The 24,401-nt window shown below is 36.3% G+C and overlaps 1 protein-coding gene across 1 annotated transcript in view; it reads right to left on the minus strand.

The window, feature by feature from the left end:
- Positions 1–24,401, minus strand: part of Invadolysin (leishmanolysin-like peptidase, invadolysin) — a 294,325-nt gene that overhangs the window by 108,094 nt on the left and 161,830 nt on the right. The window contains exon 2 of the mRNA XM_089246808.1: positions 6,544–6,641. Within this exon, the coding sequence (XP_089102934.1) occupies positions 6,544–6,641 (98 nt within the window). The remainder of the gene's footprint in view (positions 1–6,543; positions 6,642–24,401) is intronic.

A 24,401-nucleotide genomic window follows, 5' to 3' on the forward strand; every position in this document is an offset into this window, starting at 1 on the left:
CTACTCTTTCTTTTTTTCCTTCTTCTCTTACGGGTTAGTACAAACCCAATCACTGTGAAACCGAAGAGGCGCAAATATAAATGTAGATTTTGTTCCTTACTCATCACATTATAGTCAATGACGGTATAAAATGAAAAAGTCAATATTTTTCAAGTTTTTTTAAAGATCAAAAGTCATTTAGAAAAATAGGCGCCAATGTAGGCAAAATTTCGATTGGGGGAGCAATCGCTCCCTCTTCTCCCCCCCCCCCCGGCTACGCCACTGCTTCTTTGAAACGCAGTGCCCAGTAAATGGGTGGAAAACGGCTATGGTGAATGCGCAGCGTTATTTAACGCTTCTGCGCGAGAAGGTCGTGCCATGTTTGCGTGAAAGAGATGCGCTTTCTACCGTCACGTTTATGCAAGATGGAGCAACTAGTCACACTGCTACTCTGGTCAAGGCATTCCTGATACAGACGTTCGGGGAAAAATCAATAGCAGGCGTTGCGGGTTCTCATGTCCTCCTCGGTTTCCAGATTTGACACCGGCAGACTTCTGGTTATGGGGATATTTGAAATCCCTGGTGTAAGATGCGATCCGCCAAGAGATGTCATGTATACATCCGGACCTGCTGCACTCTGCCGTTGTTTGATTTGTGACTCGCCTGCAATGTGTTATCCCCAGTGGTGGTGGTCATGTGGAACTGCTATAATAAACGATTTGGAGGCATTCTGTTCGTTATTTGCGTATCTTTTCTTTGACTTGTGTACGTCAGCGCTGTCTATCGGCTGTTTTTTGGTATTTTTTTTTTCCTGTCTTAAAAACAATCCCGTGACTTAGTGATGCTATCCCTGCAAATCGTTTTTTATTTCGGTTATTTTTTCGGTTTTTATGAATTTTTAAAGTTTCTACGGACTTTTTGCCCACCCTGTATATACAGGTTCTGTTAATGTACCGACAAACTCAGAGGCTTGTTGAGAGATTGTTAGTAGACATCAAGAGGAACAAAAATTGCAATGGAACATGAGGTCGAAAACCACGATGAGAGGGTGAAAATCGCGAAAAATGCATGCACGTTTAGACGTCACGCTGGAACGGCGACTTGACCGCAGCAAAAAATTGCTACCGCAGGGAGTCCCCCATCGAGGGGTTAGCGCACCAACCTCTCGACGAGTATAAAAAACAAGCCTGCCGTTCGGAATCGGCAATAAATTGTAGGTCCCGGTCTAATTAGCCCTCGTGTGCAGAAAATGACCGTGGTGCGACAAAAATGATCAAATGAACGTCACGCTGGAACGACAAAAAGTACAATATCAACTACAAAAAGATTTATTTGATTAATTATTACAAGAGTTGTTGGAAGTGGCGGCCGCTGACGAAACTGCACAGTCTACAACGACGTAAAAACGATTCCCGGATGCACTCGAAGGTACCAGGTATGCTGTTGATGTCAGCGACGACAATCCGAGCTATGAGGTCCTCCGTTGTCTCCACAGGCATCGCATAAACGCGTGATTTAAGGTAACCCCATAGGAAAAAGTCACACGGATTGAGATCCGGCGACCATGGAGGCCAAGCAACGGGACCCGCGCGTCCAATCCACCTCCTTGGGTATATAACATCGAGGTGATTACGCACCTCGCGAGAAAAATGTGCAGGGGCACCATCATGCATGAACCACATGCCGCTTACGTCAGATATGGTGAGCCAACTCACGAATGCATTCAGCGATCAACTGACATCCACCTTTCGTCTCCTCTGGACTCAGAGCCTGCATGCGTTTTTTCGCCATTTTCACCCTCTCAACGTGGTTTGCGACACCATGTTCCATTGCAACTTTTGTTCCTCTTGATGCCTACTAACAACCCTCTGAGTTTGTCGGTCCATTAACAGAACACCCGTAGATATATATACCGAGAATTTATCCCATTTACATACCGGAGAAGCTATCCATACTTGGATGAAAACCATGATTTCTATAATGGGAAATGTACTATATTTTTCTCGTAGTTCAATTTTTTTCATGAAAATTGCTTTTGCTTTTATTTTCAGTTGCTGAATTTTTACATCTTTATTTGACATCCGTATTTTTAAGGGCATTTTTGTTGTTTTGATGGCTTTTGTGTAATCACCAGCTCAATATGATTAATTATCAATGAACTACCCAAATCAGCGTTCCAAATCATTGGTGGTTCGCTGGTCCGAGACCACTGATTAAACAATCGGACCACCGAGAAAACATTTGTGATGGTCCGTGGGACCAGTACGAAAAACTACCTCCCCTCTCCCAACGGCGATACATTGATCGCGGGGAAGAATCTCCTATGAGAGAATCGCCGATCCGTAGTCGGTTTATATTGTCTCAGCCGTGTAAATGCGGAATGATAAATGTTCGTTTCTGTAAAAAATATTCAGCAAACACAGCGTCTCTGGCGAAATTCAAAAATTTATGAGCAAAACTAATTTTGATATGCTGTGTATGTGTACCAAGTGGTGCCTCAATCCTTTAACGTCCATTAAATGAATCAATATTTTTCCGACATTTGCATGCTATCCTAATCTTCTATGTTCTCACAAATTAAATACAACTATTTTTTTAAAATTCGGGCCGGATTATTTTTGACATGAATCTTGCGCCAAAAATAGAGTTCTCAATTAACGCATTTCAAATCGTCTTTCTGTAATGAATCAACATTTTTCCAATATTTACGTGCCCCGTCGTACGCAACAAAAATGGGAGGGGGGGGGGACAACGAAAGAGGAACGCCTGAAGTCAACTCAACATGCTGTAGAGCAGTGCTTCTCAACCTTTCTGAAAACAAGGACCAGTAAAATGTCTGAAACGATTAGATGGACCCCGTATTTCGGGACATATCTGTAATTTTCTTTGCTCCAATTTTTTTTATACATTTGTCCCGTTTCAACGATACGTATTTGAATTTATAACAATTACTAAAGTCGTAATACGCAGCGTTTTCATAATATAAATTATATTTATAAATTATGGCAAAAATTATAAATATTCATCTCACATATTTGTCAGGTTTACCGCTTTTTCCGCAATTTTTCAGAAATTTTAATTACGATCGGCCATTGTACTTACTTTTGGTAATGTTTTTTTTCTTTTTATGGCGATTGGCAATGTCCCGTATTTTACGGATTATTATTTAAGATCCCAGTTTAGCAGGGTTTTTTCCCTCAATGAGAAATATGGCTATTACATCATTTGAATATTTTTTCAAGAAATAGGCCTACTGTATATTTTTGTTGAATGCGATTAGTGTAGCAGCACTTTATTTCCATACTGTTCAGCCATTTTAGTAATAATTGTAAAATTGCATTTAAGGCAATAAATTGAATTTGTTTGGCAAAATTTAGTGATATCGTATTGAAAATATCACAATTTTCTGCATTCTCCTCGATGATGTATGGTGAATCTAGGCATGAATGTATAATTTTATTTGAATCCATATATTACTGATATCAATTACAACTGGTGAATAATTTTATCAAGTCTGCCTGCGGACCATAGGTTGAGAAACGCTGCTATAGAGCGTCGAATATGCAATGTCATCAAACTTGATCACATCAGAAATACAGATATCCGCGCAAAAACAAATGTGGAAGATGATGGTATTTTAAATAAGCAATAGAAGATGGGCAAGCCCCATAGCAAGATTCAAAGACAGCAGATGGACACCCAGAGTGACCAGCTGGTATCCTAGATATGGTCTACAGAAACAAGATGGGAAGATCAAATTGTGAGGGAGATGGGGAGGACCTGGAAGAGAAAGGCTCAAGACAGTGTTGGAAGCTTTGAAACCTGCATCAGTGGCGAGAAGCCAAGGATGAAAGCGCGGGTCCATCTACGTTACAAGGAGTCTACGACATCAAAAAGGTTGGGAAACACTGCATTAGAATATAATTTTGAGCTGCGAATATCAGCTGATTCTCAATCTTTTAGCATCCATCTAATGAATTTTCATTTCCATCTTTTCTTTCTGGGACAAAAATGTGAGTGGTTTCTTTCATCTTCCTTATTCCAGAGGGAGCATAGACATTGAAGTCCAGAGTCCATTTTTCTTCTGCCTTGGAAGCTCTAACATCTGAAATTCTTATTTTTTGCTGAATATGCAAAAAAATAAAAGAATAAATAAATAAAATAAACATGTGCATTTATGAAGATATTTTGCTTCAATTATTTCTTAATTAATGTTGCTCTTTGAATCTTAGCCAACCATTCAGTACATATTTTCTTAGTAGAAAATATCTTCTTCAGAATTGTTTTCTGAAAATGTAATTGAAAAAGGAATGCCTCTCTTTAAACTTCCACTATCGATAAAATCATAGAATCAACAGTTGTGGTTTTATAAGGTTTGACTGCCGTTCTAATTGTTTGTATGGCTTTTTGCACCCCTTGATATATATAGTATATCACTCTTTTTAAATGATCATATATTTAGGAAATTGAATTGTTGTTTAGAACAGATTTCGCATAGTGAACCAGTAGGTTCTCATATTCCCTAATCCGTGGGACTGGTGACTTATTTTTCAATTATAAACGCTACAAATTCATCGAACATTATGCATAAACTTCAGTCTAGGATGACGAATTCGATCGGTAACGTTGATTATGTTTCATCCTTTTTGCACTTATTTTCATTTTTATAGCAAACTACGGGAAAAACTGATAGGTGGGTAAATGAAAGTGATAACTTTTTTCGTATTTATCAAATTTACCAACTTTATTTGGGAATTATACATAATCGCCGGTAAAACTGATAAATGTAACGAGTAGGGAATGTACTAGTTTCAATGACTTCGCATATTTCGCTATTTTTACGCGATAGAGCATTTTCTTATGATTTTCAGCAATTTAAAGGCAGTTTTTCATATCTATATATATATAAAAACGATTGTATGTCTGTTTGTCCTTTATGCATTACTACACCATTCATCCGATCGCCATGAAACTTTGGGAAGTTGTTGAGTACACTCCCGTGAAGGTTTCTGGCATAGTTTGTTTTGTTTGAATTTTTTCCTTTCCTTCCTTCTGAGATCGCAGCACCGCGCGACGGATAAGCTAGTTATATTATATATTTCAGCATAACAATGAAGAGAGATTCATTTCCCCCCAAGCTCACTCTTCACTAGATTCATTTCCCGCAATTGGTAATTTTTCGACATATTAGCAACAATTTTACTTACCTTTGGCATGGTTTTTGGCAATGATTGGCAATTTTATTTGTCTGCTTTTGGCATCATTTTGGACAATGATTGGCGATTTCTTGTGTTTCCATATTTTTCTCGAAGGAATATGGTCAGCCTATTTATAAAGGCATATTTTTGGGTTTTTAGAGCATTTTTGGAGCATATTCTGTAGGGTTTTAGGTCGTAAGTCCTAGCCCTAGTAATGAGCTTTATCAAACTTACCGAGACGATTGGTGACTATGCATAATCACCGAGTTATCACTTTTGCCGAAAGATATACACTTATTGAGAAAATGTTCTTTACCAGCGAATCTGATTCTGGAATATTTCAAGTTGGCATTTTAATGTAAGAAACACAATTATTCATACGATCCATTTCATACCAAAACCAATTTTTTTTCCTTGAGACGCAGTTTTAAATAACGCAAGGGGTTCGTGATTCTCCCGGTAGTTAAACCAAAAGATACCGGTTTCGTGCCAATAAAAAACTTAGGAGGTTTGCAATGTAAATATAAGCTAATTGTGTGGTCTGATAGGCATTTTTAAAGCAAATCCAATGATGCTACTCTGGTTCTAATACCTTTTCTCGTCTGGGCACCAGCGCAAATAATAGACAACGGTATCACCTGTTAGATATTTCAAAGAGAAACGCCGATGATACTTTACAAAATTCAATACGTCTTAGTCCCAGCGTCCCAGCATTCGTATAAAATTTTTTTACTCTATACATCGAGAAGTATATATATTGTAGTGTATATATATTATCATGTGTATATATTGTTTATAATTTGTGTTAATTGCATTTTTAATTGGGTTGCTGTATTTTTTAAACATATGACATCCATATTTTTATGGGCATCTTTTTATCAGCCACCTCGTTGGGCATTTTGCCTGTTGTGGCGTTGTATTTGTATGTTCACAAGATAAATACACAGCACTGCGTGGTATCGTCTGTTAGATATTCCAAAGACAAATCCGATGATACCAATTCCATTATGTCAGTACCTAACACGCAAAGTTAGGCACAAAGAACGTGTTCACGTCAAAGCTTGCGGCCGTGTCATCCAATTTTTTTTTATGGAATTTTACAGGCAAAAGACCAGGAAGTTCAACCTCACGAACTGAAAACTTCTACTTTAGATTTGGTGTACAGTATATTTAATTTTATATCAAGAGAACTATGCTTTCTTATTCTTATTCTACAATTTTCCATACTACCACACTATAAAAAAGAATATTGTACCATGTGATGTACTATTAACACGAACGGAACGATTAAAGTCTTTGCATTATTACGAAAAGCTTATTTGGAATACATAAACACACTATTGAGAACATTATAAAGAGAAGTCACCTGTAGACACTTTTGTCGTAAAATACTTTTATCCTCAAGGGCTGGGAAATACTTCGTTTGCGAACTACATGATGTGGCTCCAAATGGACATGTTGAACCTGAAATATACGGAACAGACAAAAACACATGAGTACCAAGCTTAAGTAACTCAGAGTTATTGCACTGCCTCAAAACAATTAGGACGTATATTTTAGCTTATTATAATAAATGACGAATCGGTGAAGTTGTCAAAAACTGGTACAGTATTTAACTATAGACTGCTAAAACCAGGGCTATGTAACTGTCAGGGGTTCACCTTCATACACGTTAGACTAGATCCTAGGAAACATAGACATGAAATAGAATATATTCATATAATTCATATATTTTTCGTAAAAAATATTAATAGATCATTCATTTTTAGTCTATGCCAGGAAGTGAAAACAAGGAAACATTTCACACTAGTAAAAGCCCTACTCTATCGCATTTCACTGGAGTAAGTCACCATGATTTGAGTCCTTTAAACGGCATTGACGAGATATCTCGCCACTTTAACCCTTTACCTACCACATTATAAAAAAATGAAATAATTATAATGTAAATTTATTGGTAGGCATTTTAGTTTCAATTAAAGCCTGAAAACAAAAATAATAGTTTTTTTAATTATTTAGTACACATCGATTTAATTAACCTGGTACTTGGAAGTTTCGTCAGCACTATACGCTTACAATAAAAATAAAAAACACCAATTCAAATACGTTGAATAATACATAATAATGTGAATATCCATTTATTTTACCACAAAGAAAGCCATAATTTGTTTTATACATTTTTTAGGGAACATTTTGTGAAAGCAGTGTTTCGCTGCATTACATAAAAGTGTGACGCAGTAAACACTTTTACAAGAGCGAAACATCAAACTGAATTTTATTAATTAACATAATCAAAAAACTAGTAGTTCTACACTTGTGCTGTCATCTGTCAATCATAAAGCAGTTATACTTCAAAATACCAACACCCAATAAAGTATGTGAGGGATGTTACGGGAGTTAAAAAGTTGGTGGTACTTCAAAGTACCGCCGTGGCTTTAGAAAATACACTAGAAATGGTGTATATATATATATATATATATTGAGTAAAAGTTCTTTGCCACCCCCCTTCGAAAAAATTTAAATGACGGCCCTGAGGGTTAAAAACCTTTTATTTTAGCATTGACAAGCCCAAATATTTTGTAAAGATTTCTCAATGGAACATTTTTCCCTATATCCCTTACTTTGCACCTGCTGAAAATCGAAGAAAGCCTACTTCATTAAAAAAGATATGGCATTTTGAAGGGGGTCAAGTGATACTGTGAGGATATAAACGTATGCAAATATATGCCCTATCACTCTTTATGGACTCAGAATTTTTCCTGGGCAACGCTGGGTAATTTTTGCTAGTCATGAATATTCTGTTCCAGTGAAACATTTTTGAGAAGTGATTGCGTTCCATATTTCTCAGATGCTCGAAAAAACTCATTTTTCAAAAACCATCTATTTAACATCTGAGAATTTAGTTTGAAGTGAAGGCAAAAATATGAATTAAAATAAAAAATATAATACCGCCATCGTCACCGTATTCTTGATGAAATTCACTCCCATCTACATCTGGCAACGGAATTATTACGGAAGCGTAAGAGCGCGAGAAAAAAATAAAATAAATGAATAAAATACTAAAAATAACCCTCGATGATAACTAAGCTAATTTTCACTATTAAAGAAGTTACAGAGCGTAAGCAAACATAGAACGGTGAGAGGAAAAAAAAAAGACAAAACAAAATTCACGTTAAATAATTATTAGCGATACAAAGAGTGAAATAGTTTTCCTCTTTCTCATACCAATTAAAAGTATTTAATTTGTCGGGAAACGACATAGAAGATACGAAAGATAACGAGATAGCGGCGGTGAAAGGACGAAGTATGTACTTTTGTATGGGGAGAGCTAGGTTATACAATAAATAAGCGACGGGTTTTTGTCAAAAAATAATTAAACGTAAACAATTTTTCCTCTCTCAAATATATTCATGCGAAGAAAAAAGTCTTAATTGAAATGCAAATTAGTGTTTAAGAGGTTTCCGTTTAAATATTCAATTAGTGCCTCCAGTAGTTGCTCAATTATTTGACATTTTTTGGTTTTCTATGCTATAACAGAAAAAAAAAACCAAATTACTTTGTTTGAAACTTTTGAATGATTCAGTATTTTTCTCCATGCCCTTGCATTAACTTTAACAAAATAGAATCATAATATAATTTCTCGATATACACAGATAATTCTCATACTTATAGTTATTGAGATAGAGGTAGGTCTACTGTATTACGAAAAAAAACCCCAAAAAACAGTGGTTCCATTTTCTCTATCACGTTAGTAATTGATTTTGCTAGAATGGTAATTATTCACCAATCATAGAATTACAGTCGAGCTTTGACATAACGAAGTCCCACGGGAACGTGAAAAACATTCGCTATATCTAATATTCGTTCTAACTGGTATCAATACGCGAGTTCAATGACAGGAATCCATTCAAAACGGCTTCCCTCAACCTATAGTTAGCAAAAGTTAAGACAAGGGGTCCTCGCACAGACTTGAAAATTTAATCATAATTAAAATACAAAATTATCCACGTATGTTCCAAATATTAGAGATTTTTTAATAGGTTTGAATAAAAAATATTGGAGCCCATACACTGCAAGACCGTGGTTCTTAAAGTGTGCTTTGCAGCTTCTGGGAGGGGGACCCGTACAACTCTGGCAACATAAGTGTGTTTGGGCCGCACATATATAGTCCGCCGACCACGAGATGAATTTTCGCTGCGTCATGTCACGCCACGTCGGATGATTTTATTCAATTTTTTTTTTTGGTAAAACTATTGCACATCGAGAAAAGTTCATCAGTGACTGAGCTTTCATGATTGGCATGTCCTTCTAGGATAAAATAGAATCGTTTGACGTGACATGACGTGCCGTAGCCAAATCACATCTCGTGGTAGGAGGACTAAACTCAGAACACACGTTCCGGCATGTACAAATTCGTTAAAAATTTCGCAGAAAAATGCTTAGAAGGTGTGTGTGTGAGGTTAAATAAGTTCCTAGCGGCGTCGCCAACTTTTATTTGAGAAGAGCTGTCGATATTGATGTGTGCCAGTTCAGTGCTTTGAGGTCGTTCTAAGAGTATTCTGGGAGGTGTGGTTAAACGTTGACCGAGGCAACGGAGCCACGGATGTCAAAAGTTAAACCAGTGCTACAGCTAAAGATCGCTTTCTTGCTACAGATATCGCTGACAGAACACACTGTTGCCTGTTCTCGGAATAGTTCGGTAGTACTTCACATTCGGACTTTGTTTCTGAAAAAAAAAAATTAATTTTATGGAAAAAAATTCAATTCTTGCCAAATATTTCGTTACATCTGATGTCCATATATAGGCAAACTTGGTTAATTCGAATTTTAGAAATTCCCCTTGAGTTTCCTATCCAATTTAATGTTGAAGTTACTTATTTTATTCGATTTTTTTCCCTAAGGTTTTAAATTCGAAGTTTCATTCAGATGTCATTTGCAATGATCTCATTCATGTCATTTGCAAAATTCCATTCTCAGAATTCCTACCTCACTTTCAGCAAACCTTTCTATATTCCGTGGTTTACTGATCTTTTCCAGAACATAACGAGTAGCCTACATTTGAAAAAATTACAATACAAAAAAATCGGAACATTTTTGTTTTCGCTCTAAAAAGCAATAATTTCGTTACCAGTTTTCTTCCTTCCCGCTGCAGCTGGCGTTTTCCTGGAGCTTGGATGACTTCATTAGCACCTGCCAGTGGCAGATGCAAATGATACTACTCAGGAAGTATGCGTGAGTACTGAAATCCCAGTGACTTTTCTGGTAAAACGTATTCAAGATTCGGTTTCTCTAGCATTATTGTGTGTGTTGGTTCACTGTTCGTCTCGAAAATCACTACTTTATTTCTCTAATCGAACTTTTAAACTTTGTGCATCGAAGAGGAAATTAGAAATTTACAAATTGACCCTTTATATCCTGATGGTACTTTAAAGTACCAGGTTAGATATTTGTTTTGAACTAATTGTTCCAAAAACATGGTTGGTTTTTTTTTGTCTTTAATTAGAACTATAATTTAGAAATATACCAAATAATTTGACATTATATGACCTACCAAATAATTTGACATTATATGACACACACAATTATTTTTTTATTAATACATTTAATATATACTTTAACTTTAATTTATTATAATTTTTTTCTTACTCTACTTTTCACAATGTGGGATATAAAAAATTAAATAGTTTTCGTTAACGTTTTGTCAAGCACTAGTTGCAACACAGAGGAAATTAGCATAATACAGTGGAACTACGGTTAATGAGCAATTCGCATAACGAGCGATGCGCATGCATGCATGCATACACACACACACATACATGCAATACCTAGGTTGCTCAACTTGCCGTCCCAAGTGATCCCAGATGTGCTCGATTGGTGAAAAATCTGGGGATCGGGCAGGCCACAAAAGTGTTAATGTGGCGGAGGCATTCCTGTGACACCGTTACTGTGTGTGGTCGAGCATTGTCCTGTTGAAAAATGCCTCCTGGGGCCCTGCCATGAGTGGCAACACGTGGCTGAAGGATGTCACGAAGGTACCGCTAGGCTGTCATGGTACCGTGGATGAGCATTAGAGGTGACCGGGTGTCGTATGCGACGGCACTCCATACCATCACACCAACTCTGCGAGCGGTGTGCCGCTGTATGGTGAAGGGGGGATTGAGACGTTCGCCACGGGCCTCCACACACGTACACGGTTGTCATCACTGCTCAAATTTAATCTCGATTCGTCGCTGAAGACGATCTGGTTCCATTCGGTTGCGGTCCAATTCTGTCGAGTTCGACACCACTTTAAACGGAGGCGACGGTGAGTGGGTGTCATTAGTAGCACACGTAATGGGAGTCGCGATACCAAATGTTCTTCAGCAAGGCACCTCACGGCGGTATGGACAGACACAGGGGCCTGTAGCGAAGCTGCTGCCCGTGTCCGAATGGCAGACAATGATGCAGTTGGCACCAACGGTGCGTGCTTGTCGAGTGATGTAACGGTCTCCTCGGATATTGGTGTGCAGAGGGCATCCTGAGCCTGGCCGCCGTGCATGCGACCTCTCTCATCCACTGGCACCAACACCACCTCACAGGAAAGTCAGATCGGCCTAAGTGGCGGGTTGCTAGCCAAGCTGACCACCCGGCTTCCATCATCCCGATGATTCTTTCCCTCTCGAACTCTGACAGCTGATCATATTGTCTTCGATGGTGGCGTAACGGCATCCTTAATGAAAATCATCCCTCTGCAACAGATTAAGTACAGGCAAAATTCCTCTGCGTACCATTTTTATGCGCCAAGGAGAACGAAGTCCAACGCCCTCTGGTGGCATTACACATTGCGCAATCACGCTGTGCATCTAATTATTTTCATATCCACCAGACATGTATCTTCATGCCAAGTTTCGTTACGATCCGACAATTATTTCTTGGTGCGCAAATTTTTATGTGGCCATGAGTATATTTTCCTTTCCTCACAGAAGAAAAAATCTGAGTTAAAAGCCCCGCTATTATTTTCGCACCGGGCCCTCGAATCCGGTAAGGGCTCTGACCGAAACTTCGTTGTATCCGATTTCGTTATAAGTCGGCTCGAACGTATTTCATGGCGTCTACATTTACCTACACGAGCATATTTTTACTTCGGTTTTAGTATCCCCGCAATGAACGATATTTAACATTTCTTTTCTGAAAACAATAAAATTCTGATATTTTCTTGACGGTATATTATACTATATAAAATAAAATGACTCGGGTAAAGGAGGAGGACTAAAGTTATGCCTGGCGATTCTCTCTCCTCGTTTTTATCACAGCTACGCAGGAGGGAACTTTACGTCGGTAATCCCATCGCAACACGTAAAATAAAGTAAGGAAAAACTTACGTAAGAAAAGAAAATCTAAAAATTCCCCGGAAGTAAGTTACGGCACCAATTTATTTCTTTGAAAAATGCATTCAGATTATGGGCTCGAGTTCTTGCAACTAGCATGCGGTAGCAAACGCGCAATGTTTTTTTTTAATTTAGAGAAGAATTTATGGTAAATTGGCCATAAGAAGACTCTAGTAAATTGAAAAGAATTTTTTCACAAGTGAAAATAGAATGAATTCCCGTGGCTTTTCCATCTATTAATGATATTCGTTAAGCAGGTTTTATGTTTCAAACATAACTCAATACCAGTTTGATTTATTTCTATCAAGTTGGTTTACAACCTTAAATAGTGTTTGTCCTATCTACGAGAGGGAGATTTTCTTTTTTTAAACTACCATTTTCAGAATAAGCAAAAAATAATTTAACTGAACAAAATCACTTACACAGGGTATTTCTAAAATCATGGGACAAACTTCAAGACGTGATTTAAGACTTTTAAACAAGCGTTTTTAGACATAGAATGGGAAGTCGAATCGCAATAGTAAAGGGGCTAGAGGAAGTTTTTAGAGAATGCACAACAGCGATTCACCAAAAGCAAATATCATACAGTATTTTTCTGACAGATCTGCTGCAATAAGTGCAATTCACCATTCAAGGGTGCAGGGTATGGTAATGTGGTAGGCCTTATAGCCTATTTGGGTAACGAAAATTCTACCACAAGTCATTATATTGCTTGATCATTGTTTGACGCAGTATAACCTTGATGGTCCTTGCACCGATAAAAAACTAACTTCCATCCAATTCGAAGGTGCATATGCACCCTCGAATGGTCGATAGCTCATATCGCAGCAAATCCGTCGGAAAAATATTTGTTTTTGGAGAAGTGCTGTTGAGCACTCTCTAAAAACATCATCTACTACTTTTGCTATTGTGATTCGACAGCACATTCTATGATCAAAAATGCTTGTTTGGGTGTCTTATATCACCTCTTAAAGTTTGTCCCATGAACATACAGATTGAATCATTCTGTATTGAATTTTCATTTCACTCAAGCAAAGATTTTTAAAAATCAACGCAATTGAGAAAAATATTAAAAAAAAATTGCAGATAGTCGCAAATGTTTTATGTGAATACGTCTATTTCATATTCGCAATGTGCTCCACTAGAGTCTTGAGGTAGCAGAAATAAAATTTATTATTCGCATACTTTATTCACAATTTTTCCGATACTTAATCATTCTGAAGACATCGATTTAGATAATATGACGAAATTCTCCTTAAAGTTGTCAAAAATCTCAATGAGATTTTAATTGATTGAGGAGAAATTTAAAGCAATTTCAAGACAAGCTGCTTTTCACGCTACTACTGACAGATACACAGGCTGTAACTAAACTGATGGTCAGAACAGTAAGGGGTGATAGAACTCGCCAAAACAAACAACTTTCACCATACAACGTGGCGTCAGAAAGCAAGCTGCGAGAGGTCGCTTGCGTTATGAAAATGGAGAACACAGTAAAGACGAATAATAAAAGACAAATAATCTTTATTATCGAAAGCTACAGCAAATGTTCAAATCAGCGACCACGAGCTGCAATACAGGCGTCACATCGGCGGCGGAGTGAATCGTGTACAGTACACGTTGGAAGATTACTGGCACTTCACGAACATCTGTAGCTGTGACGCTAATTCGGGTGACAAGGTCCTCTGGTGATTCGATGGGCGTCTCGTAAACGACGCTTTTTAGCTGTCAACAGAGAAAAAAATCTAGGCAGGACAGATCGGAAGGCCAAACGGTGGGCCCATCGTGGCCAATCCATCTGTTCGGAAAGGCAATGTACAGGTAGTTTCACAAAATCCTGAGGAAATGTGCTGGCGCTCCGTCGTGCTGGAACCACATTAATCACCCGAAGATTTGCTAGTAGCCTACATTTATAGTAAATCAGGCAGCACTTGCTGAAGGACGAATACAAAGCTGCATTAAGAAGCTTTGGACACTTTTGTTTTTAATACGCTTATATGTCTTTATCAATCGCGATATGTCTTTAATACGAATAGCAGCTGAATGACGAGTTATGAGAAAGGCGATGTTTCATTCACTCTAGAGAAAGCACCCTCTCGCGGCTCGCAGCTTGCTTTCCTACCCCACATTGTATGGTGAAAGTTGTTTGTTTTGGCGAATTCTATCACCCTTTACAGTTCTGACCATCAGATACAACTTCCTTACTACCGAACAGAATTGTCATGGATATGTCTGAACAAGATTCATTGTCAGACATGGATGGTAGAAAAAAAACGCCCCAAATTTACTCGTATTTTGGTTCAAATATCATTTATATATATTAAATAATTATGTTTAAGAAGCGTTGTGATTTCTTATAATTAATCAAAACAAAGTGTTTGATGATGCACAGTAATTAACGCTAATTACTTTTTCGTTAAGCACTTGCTTATAATGAATGTTAAAAAAACATTCCCCCAATATAACAAAAACTATCTTTTACAATTTGATCATTTTATAACTTCAAATAAAGAATTATCTTCAGTTCCGAAACCTTGAATATTTCCATTAAACATATAGATGTTTCATTCAGTTATTTTTAATATGCTTAATTATATGAAACTATTCTTTGAAAAAATAGGGATAAAAATTAAGTAAATATACAAGATGTGTTTAACTAAGCTTAATTAATGCAGACAGGTTATCAATGATTCACAATTATATTTGCGGTTAATTATTTTTATAAGTAAGTTACTACAGTATCTTCACCGATTAAAAGAATAAGATAATTTAAGTGAAAATAAGCATTTACAAACCTCTTTTATTAATGAAATCACACTTTGAAATACAAATAATGAAACTGAAGTGGTAAGTATACTGAGATTAAAATTAAATCAAAAAATAATAATTCTCCGCCAAATTTTAATCAATATTTGGTTTTCATTAGTCAAACAATCCCGTCGGCATATATCTATTTTTTCCCCAATGAAATTGGCAAAGAAATGTGCATTTTTGTCTAAAATAGTAACTTTTTCATCCTTTGTAGGCCCTTGCTCCCGCTATTATGGTGGAAGAGTTATTTTTCGATTTGTCTCAACAACATCTATACGAATTAATCCTTCATATGAACGCAGTGGCCCAAGTTGCCGAATTTCAAGAGGTATCGTTTGATTTTCGTTCAACGGAATATATTTGAAGATAAAGGAGTAACAATTCTTTACCTGAGAAAAACAGAAAAGAAACTAATGATAAAGGAAAATATAACAAAGTAAAAGCCAAGCATTCTTAGCGCATTTCGACACACTACAAGTGTCGACCTCAGAAGATAAATATAACTACTATGATGTTGACCGAGGACTCCACTTGGTTTGGTTACCAAATCTCAACTTCCAGCTGCTCAGCATAAAAAATTGGTCCGTTCAAGCCAGACAAAAGAAAATTAAAAAATTAATTTGAATTCAAGAAATTCAATCAATGCCATTTCACTCAATTGCAGAACTGGTGTCCAAGGCATTAAAAGACAAGGATGTCGATGGCCTAGTGCAGTGTTTCCCAAAGTGGGCGATGGAATGGTCCGGGGGGGGGGGGGTTGATAGAAGCTATGGAATTAACATAGGATCCTATGGGTTTACTTGAGTTTGGGGGTGATGAGAGAGAAAAATTTCTGAAGAAGGGGGTGATGGAATGAAAAGTTTGGGAATATACGGCCAAGTGTGAAAAACTCGCATCTGAATTTTTTCCGAAAATAAGGTTTTTGTGTCTACGGAAAGTATACCTCGCATCTCATCAATCGGACAAGGCACAAAGCAGCATTAATCAATTTAGTGCCTGTATCTCGATAAAATTGAAAACCTAGTAGTTCATACTAGCAGTTGCAGTAGTGTGTATGTTTTTTGCTTCTCCCGAACAATTGAAGCAAACTAACTTTTACGAGGTTTTCACACTTGGACGGTCATCGATTTAGCAAAAAACGTAATCTTGATTGACGACAAAAAAAAAAAAAACCCATCACGTATATATTGTGACACTCCGGAAAACAGTTATGATTTTTGTGTGCGATACCTCAATTCTTTCACGAATTCAATACGGTGGTTGAAGAAAAAACATATTGGTTATGAAAGACAGGAACAAGGCGGCCTTGAAATTTATCAGCTGACTACCTACAGCAGTTCTATTAACGATCTACCTAGTGACGCGGCGTGTCTATTCACCCTCCTTATTATAGACATCTAGCTTACGAGTGTCGATTTCAAAACAGAAGTTCACCCCTCTGACTCTATTATGGTGAAAGTCTTAGTACTACGTATTATCGAAGAGTAATAAAAGAATGTCAAGAGAAAGCAAAGCCGGTTAATGGGTCAAGTTTGTTTGGACGAGAACTCAGCGAGGAAATAGGCAAAGCGCGCGCCACTCGAGCTTACCACAACAGCAGCTGCAATTTACGACTTACGGAAAGTGTTACTGCAACGATATCTCCAAAAGAAAAATTGACATTCTCTTCCTCGGTTTTCGCTATTACGTACCATGCTAGTACTTTATGAACAGAAAGAGCAAAATTCAATAAACACTAAGCAGTTGTTTCGAAATTGGTTGTTTTTAGAGGTCGGTTAAAGTGTGTAGTTTTAACATTCGTAAGATAAGTGTTAAAGCAGAATACAGTTAAACTCGGTTATAAAGACCTCGGTTGTAACGACACCTCTGATATAAAGGCAATAAATGGTGGTTCCGGTTGATTCTCATAAAATGTCAATTAACAGTGTTTATACCGTCAATGAAAATGCATCGACCACGGATATAACGACTCGTTTTTTGTCATTTCGTATTATTTATCACGGCTGGGGTGATAATATTACTAGTATACGAGGCATTTCGTAATTTTGTTCTCCCCGACTTTTATGTTTATTAAATTTAATATATATAGAAGACACCAACGAATAAGGCAAATACAATTTGTATTTGCCTTATTCGTTGGTGTTTTCTAAATATTCTTGGGCAAAGTGGATCAACTCTTCTAAATTTAATATATATTTTAAAAATGTCCCGTCTTTTCAACGAAGCCTCCTTCAATCCATTTTTTACTGAAATTAGAGATGGAGCTAGTTTGTATGATTTATAACCCATTTTATAATCCATATGTATATAAATAAGAATATTAATCTAACATATTTGCCAGGTTCAGTTTTTACCCGTAAAATGCATTTTAAATTACTAGTTGGTTATTTACGAGTGGTTACTTCCAACCATGAGATGAGAGTTGGCGACGGCATATTTTTCAAGCTCCTTCAGACGATTATATTTTTTTCTAGGACAAGCGAAACCTCAGTCACTAACAAGCTATTCTCAATACGCAATCATTTTACCGAAAATAATTGAATAAAATTGTTCCACATGAAGCGATATGATATACCCAAGTCTCGTATCGTGGTTGGAGAACCATACTTGCGGTAGCACAGCATTTCTCGCCAAGAGATATTTATAAGGATTAATTGACAATTTCTCCAACAATTAGTAACATTTTTAGCGAGAATTAGCGATGCCTCGTATTTATGATAAAAATTTCCCGTAAATGGTTACGCATGAAATAACTTAAGGGGTCTCACACTACTCTTTCGACTTAAAAAAGTCGAATTTTCAAAAATGATTTCAAAAAATGTTTCAATTGATTGCAAATAAAATACTAAAAATTTCGTGTCAATCGGTTAATTTGTTCTTTCATAATTAAAGAAAGAAATACTGGAGTATAGTGTAAACGTATACTAGAAAAAAAAACCTTGAACGCGATTTTTTAGATTGCAGTTTTTGAGCTGATCCGTAAGATTTAAAAAAAACTAGTGCCCCAAAAAATTCTGAATTTTTGCAGGAAAGTTTAGTCGACATGTGTTAGCAGAACAGACCTCGGACTTTGATATCTGACCATTCGTTAGAATTTTGTGAATTTTTAAAGTTCGAAAAAATACATAAATTTCAAAAATCTAAATTCAACATTTTTTAAAAAATACTTCCCATTAGTCGATTGGCAGTCAAAATATTATTTTACGATTATATCAGTCAAAATATTATTTTACGATTATATCAGTCAAAATATTATTTTACGATTATATCAGTCAAAATATTATTTTACGATTGTATCAGTCAAAATATTATTTTACCATGATATATGTGATTGTACCAGTGTTTCTCAAACTTTTGACATCCGCGGTTCCCTTGCCCAATTCATGGTTCTTCGGCTGCTCCCCAGAATCACCCCTGATAAAGGTTAGCGACGCCCCTAGCAGCCGCGACGCACATTTTGAGAAAACCTGTGCTATACTACACTAGTACAAATCTTTAATACGTACTTGATTTTTTTGCACATTTTCAAAAAAAAAATGCATTAATAACACCTTGCGCGCATTATAAAGTAGCATGAAATATAATTTAAAATAAAGAAAACTGTTCAGTTCATAAAATGATGAAAAGCATTGAGATTTCTTAGACTGAATCTTATTCAAAATTAAATTTTAAATCTGAAAAAAATTATATATTTATTTATTTACATTATATTTTTGTGAATGACAGGCTGGCATTTACATCACAAAGAGTGGGGTATTGGAAAATTATAAATATATATTTTTTATAACTCAAGTATTTATGAATGGATCTCGAATCTTTTTCGTAATAATGAATTGAACAGTTTCCTTTATTTCGAATCCTTTTTTTTAGTCAATTAATATTGATGTCATGCTACTTTATCGCGAAAGCAAGCTGTTTTTAATGCATTTTTTTGAAAATTTGCAAAAAATTAAGCAATGAAGATATGCAAATCATTCTAATGACAGAGGATAGCATATACAATCAAAAAATATGTGTACAAAATTTGAAATAAATCAATGGTTAAATAAAATGTTTAATGACATTCCTACTAGAGCAGTTTTTCACTATGTTAAAAGGTAGGCAACCCCTTTAAAGAGATAGTCCTTATTTCTGCCCCAGCTCTGGAGTTTTTCCTTACCTACTGTAATTACTGGGCGTTCCTCAGAGAGCTCGTTGCTTATCGCCACTGGCTTGTCAAAAACTGCCGTAAGGGGAGATTCAAATAAAAAAAATTTTTTATAGTGAATAGAGAGCGTGAGCAAAAGCGGTAAAAAACATGATTTATGAAGATACGTTAAAAATGTAGTTATGAAGAGAAAAAAAAAAAAAAAAAATTCCCGAGATTATATTATAGACGATGTTAGATTTTTTTCCCCTCTTCTCTATCTCTTCTGCTCGAAAATACACTATTCGTTATGCTCAAGTATCATCTGGAGTTTGAAAGGACCGTCTCTCTCTGGTGTATATCTCGGGACATTAAAAGCAAAAGAAGTCTTAGCGTGAAAAAAATTTCCAAGAATTACGAAATTTCAATTCTAGTTTGGGATATTGATTATAAAAAAAAATAAAAGAGACATTTATTCATTGAACCAAACGAGGGACTAATCTATGAAGGGAGTTATTCATATTTTGTTTGTTATACGGTAAACTAGAGTGACTTGGGTAAAGATTTTAGACATTTTTTGTGATATCTTTCTTATGTGAATGAAAATTTTTTACTCAAAGTTGCACCACTAGAAAGGAAGAAGTTTTCAGTTACTTGTTTATTGCTAGGATAATTGTTTTGTAACTTATTATAATGGAGGAAAATAAATGCAAAGTCGTACCCGAGACACCCCACCTGAAGGAATGGGTATTTCCTTAATATATCGCTTTCCGAGAGAAGCGTATGTTTTTATCTCAACCAACTGGAAATAATCAGGGGGAAAATTTAAAAAAAAAGTATAAATACATAAATAATGCATAAGGAATTATTCTTTTACATCTATAATGTAAATTTCCCTAGTCGAAGATGCCTGTTTGATGTTAATCTTCAAATGTGGCGTAGCCGGTCAATTTGTCGCACTCAACTCGTCCCGCTCAATTTGTCGTGGTAAAAATTCGTCGCGGTGCAAGTTTGTCGCAATGTCAATTCGTCGCGGTACAAATTAGTCGCAGCTCCAATTCGTAGCTGTACAAGTTTGTCACCGTGTCAATTCGTCGTGACGTTAATTTATCGCAGAGTCAATTCGTCGAACCGTCGATTCTTGTATGTAGGTTTTTGTCTTATAGGTGAAATAAGAAACATGAACGCAGAAACAAGTACACGCAGTTTACTGAAAATAATTATTTTTTGTCATTGCGGGGGAAAAGGTCATCGAAATTAAAATTACAATATCAATTACATTTAAAAATTTAACTGCATATAAAAATTTAATTATATTTGAGAATTCAGATATAAAAGTTTGAAATGTTAGATAATTGACTTTTGCTGTAATAAAATTTCAATATCATGTGGAAAAATTTCGGTATGTATGATATTCCCCAAATTACAGTGGGCCTCTCTTTAACTGTAAACTTCTATCTGCCCCATGGGCTCGAGAGTTTCTTTCCCCCCCCCCCAGAGTCACCAACATTTACCACTACAGTACCTCCATAAGAACCTGAAATATTTAATTAATAATTCAATTAAATTAATATTTAATTTTCACCGTATAAGCCACACTTCCTGTCGAGATTTCTATTTCTCGCAGCGAAGGGAGTTGGGCGCAGATCAAGGGTAGAAACGCGTACAGTGCTTATGAATGACGATTCGATGAAGCTTTCATAATGCCCACAGGATGAGCAACGACAAAAGCCATATAATCACCAATAAGAAAGACGACTATGGGTCAGTCGCACAGATATAACCATTAATCTTATGTCTATGGTCAGTCGCATATCTTTGATAGGCGTTTGAATATTTTCCACATAGTTTTCATTAGTGTCTAAGTTTTTGGTAGTGAAGGTTAGTGTTGCTGGTCTACATTTCTGTTGGCAAAAACATGGAATATTGCAAAACCGAACATGGAAATGATATGTTGGTTTGCATGTGTGTTTAAAAGTTTCCCCCCATAATTCATGTTCCGAAATTAGAAAAACTTTTAATGCAATTGAATGAATTAGCCTATAATTATTTTTCTTTGAGTTTTTTGTTGTATAAAATAGAGATACAGATTATACGGATGACAAAAAAAAATGTAGTACTTTTTGAATTAAATTTTTTGAATTCGATTTAGATTGCAATAAATTGAAATCTTCTCCTACGTATCGTTAAAAAAAATTATGATAGTTTAAAATAGCATCCCTTATAATTCTATTAATCATCATCAGGCTTTTTATTGCGATATTCACGTTAGATAAGTATTTAAATAAAATGTTACTCAAAGGCCGTGAAAATAAAAGGCACTGAATATAAATACAGGTTTAGATATATTGTGGAGTGTTTATATGTACGATATGAATTTTTTTAAAATTAAAATTATCTTTATAAATGTAGGCTATAACCAGAGGCGGATTTATAGCGTTTTCACCTGTGGGCTATTCAAACCTTGCCTCCCTTCTCTCTTTCTAATTCATGTTCTTGATCACCAATTACTCAATTTTGGTTACGCCCTTTCACTTGAACTTGTCATTTTGGGATAAAGCCCGCATACCCCTCTCCCTGGAAATATACCTCTCTCTGAATATAATCCTTTATTGTCTATTAATGTTAATTCACTTGTGTTGTAAGAAATTTTTACTAATCGTTGACTGGAGCCGTATAAGTTTCATGTACATGAAGTTACATACAATGGGCTAATTTAAAGTCTGATTTCATTCTTTTTACTTCAGAGTTGCTACTTTAGACTTGAAAAAAAAATCAAAAATCGATTGACATTTGCAGTGGTGTCAGAGACAGGGATGCTGTGGGTGCCCAGGGTACTTTATGGAATGGGTATGAGCACCCAGAGAAATGATTCAGAAATCAAAATTTCCTACTTAAAGATCAAGACAAGAACCCTCAAGTTCCGAACACTTCCGGCACTCTTGGCCAGTCAAAGGTGCCGAAATGAAGGAAACATTGAGGGAGGAGGGGGCTGAAAATTGCCATTCATTCCGTATATAAGGGACTCAAATCCGTACTCAAAAGGCGGAATGGTGCATTCATTGTATGTTTATGAGTTATTGGAGGGGGGGGGGGGCTCAAATGGCATCAGCCCCCATTTTCTGGCGCCTATGGTCGGAGTGTTTGAATATTATTTCGGTGTGATAATACAAAGTGATTTGAAATGTACATTGCATGGCAAAAAAATGATTTGAAAATAAGACTTTTCGCAGCTGTTACACATAAAACTTAGATACATTGTCGATAAAAAATTCCTCAAAGATATATTCTCTGCATGGATATATTTAATAGTGAGTTACGGAAATTGTGCTGAGAGGGAAGCACATTGATCGTAATTTATTAACTCGATGTGCACCCCTTGACGCCCCTCGCTGCAAGAAATGGAAAAATGGAAATCCCAACAGAAAGCGGGAAACGTGGCCTATACGATGGAAACTAAATTTTCAAAATTTATTTGATCCCAATTTATTATATTTGTTTGCTCCCCAACGCCCCTCACTGCGAGAAATGTAAATCCCGACAGAAATGCGGCTTACATGGTAAAAATCAAATTTTTAAAATTTATTGTGAATCGCAATTTATTATCTTGGTGTACGTTCCAATGTCCCTCGATGACTTCAATGAATACTTTCCTTCATTTGTTAAAAATTAAAATAGAGATGGGAAAAGGGGGAACATTTCCACAATAAATGAGAAAAAAAAATTAGTTCCATTTTTTACGCCTAAAGCAACTACCCTATTTATAAGATCACAACAAACATTTGAATTTTAAAGCAATTCAAATTTGTCACGACGAATTGCCATCGCGACGAAATGACTTCGCTACAACTTTGTACTGCGACGAAATGAGTCTACGACAAATTTGTACCGTGACGAAATGAGTGCGACAAATTTGTACCGCGATGGAATGAGTCTGCGACAAATTTGTACCGCGACGAGTTTGCAGCACGACGAATTGATGCTGCGACAATCTGAACGCGATGAATTGACCTAGTCCCCGAATGTGGTGTCAATATCTTAAATCAATTAAAAAGTTAATCTGATCTTTGGGTAATTTCTATAGTACCTGGAACCAATGCCGTAGTGAGAAGAGCCAGGTCCTTTGATCCCCGCCGAAATATTAGAAAATGACTAATTTTTATGGAATAACATAGTTAAATCTATTTTTCTATCACTTTGGTCCTTCCTCCGAAACAAATTTCTGGCTACGCCCAGGAGCCTAAAATTTTCTTATATGTTTGTGACATCTGTATAAATGTCTGTAGCAAATATAAAATATTATCCTTAAATCAACTCGTAATATTTAACATTTCACTGATAAAACAACCAGTATTTAACAAATTGATTTAATTAGATTAATTACCATCCACAGTTAAAACAGTATACTTTCCAAAGCAAATTTCTATCAAGACTAAGATGTAACCACTAAGCACCGTAAACAAAGTTTTGCAATGTTTACATGAAACCTTAAAACACCGGTTTTGATAAAAGTAGGCGGGATAATTATGAAAAATTTGGGAATCATTTTTAATCATGGAGGCTCACTATGTCAGACCAGAAAAGATCCGGGCTTTGTCCCTCTCGGGATATTAGCTCTTTACCCGTGTGGTTTGGGCCATACTGGGGAGTACTGGCTTCCAGGACAGGAGACGGCTCATTCTGAAGGCCATATATGGAATCACCTCTCTATTTCATTTACAGTGGCTATGCGGTCATCTAAAATAAAAATTTAGAGTATCTAACCAAGTCACACCAGTTTACGGTATTGTATAATTTTTTTTTCCGACACATGAAACAATTATGCTGCAATTGAACTATGTCGAACAATTGCGACGAAGTCGACAGAACACTGAAAAACATTTCGACGCAAAAGAATTTCGCATCAACAGACAAAACAAAAATTTG

This window comes from Pholcus phalangioides, unplaced genomic scaffold (assembly GCF_987345545.1).
Source record: "Pholcus phalangioides strain wild (caught in Gottingen) unplaced genomic scaffold, Ppha-v1.0 ptg000017l_1, whole genome shotgun sequence".
NCBI lineage: Eukaryota > Metazoa > Arthropoda > Arachnida > Araneae > Pholcidae > Pholcus > Pholcus phalangioides.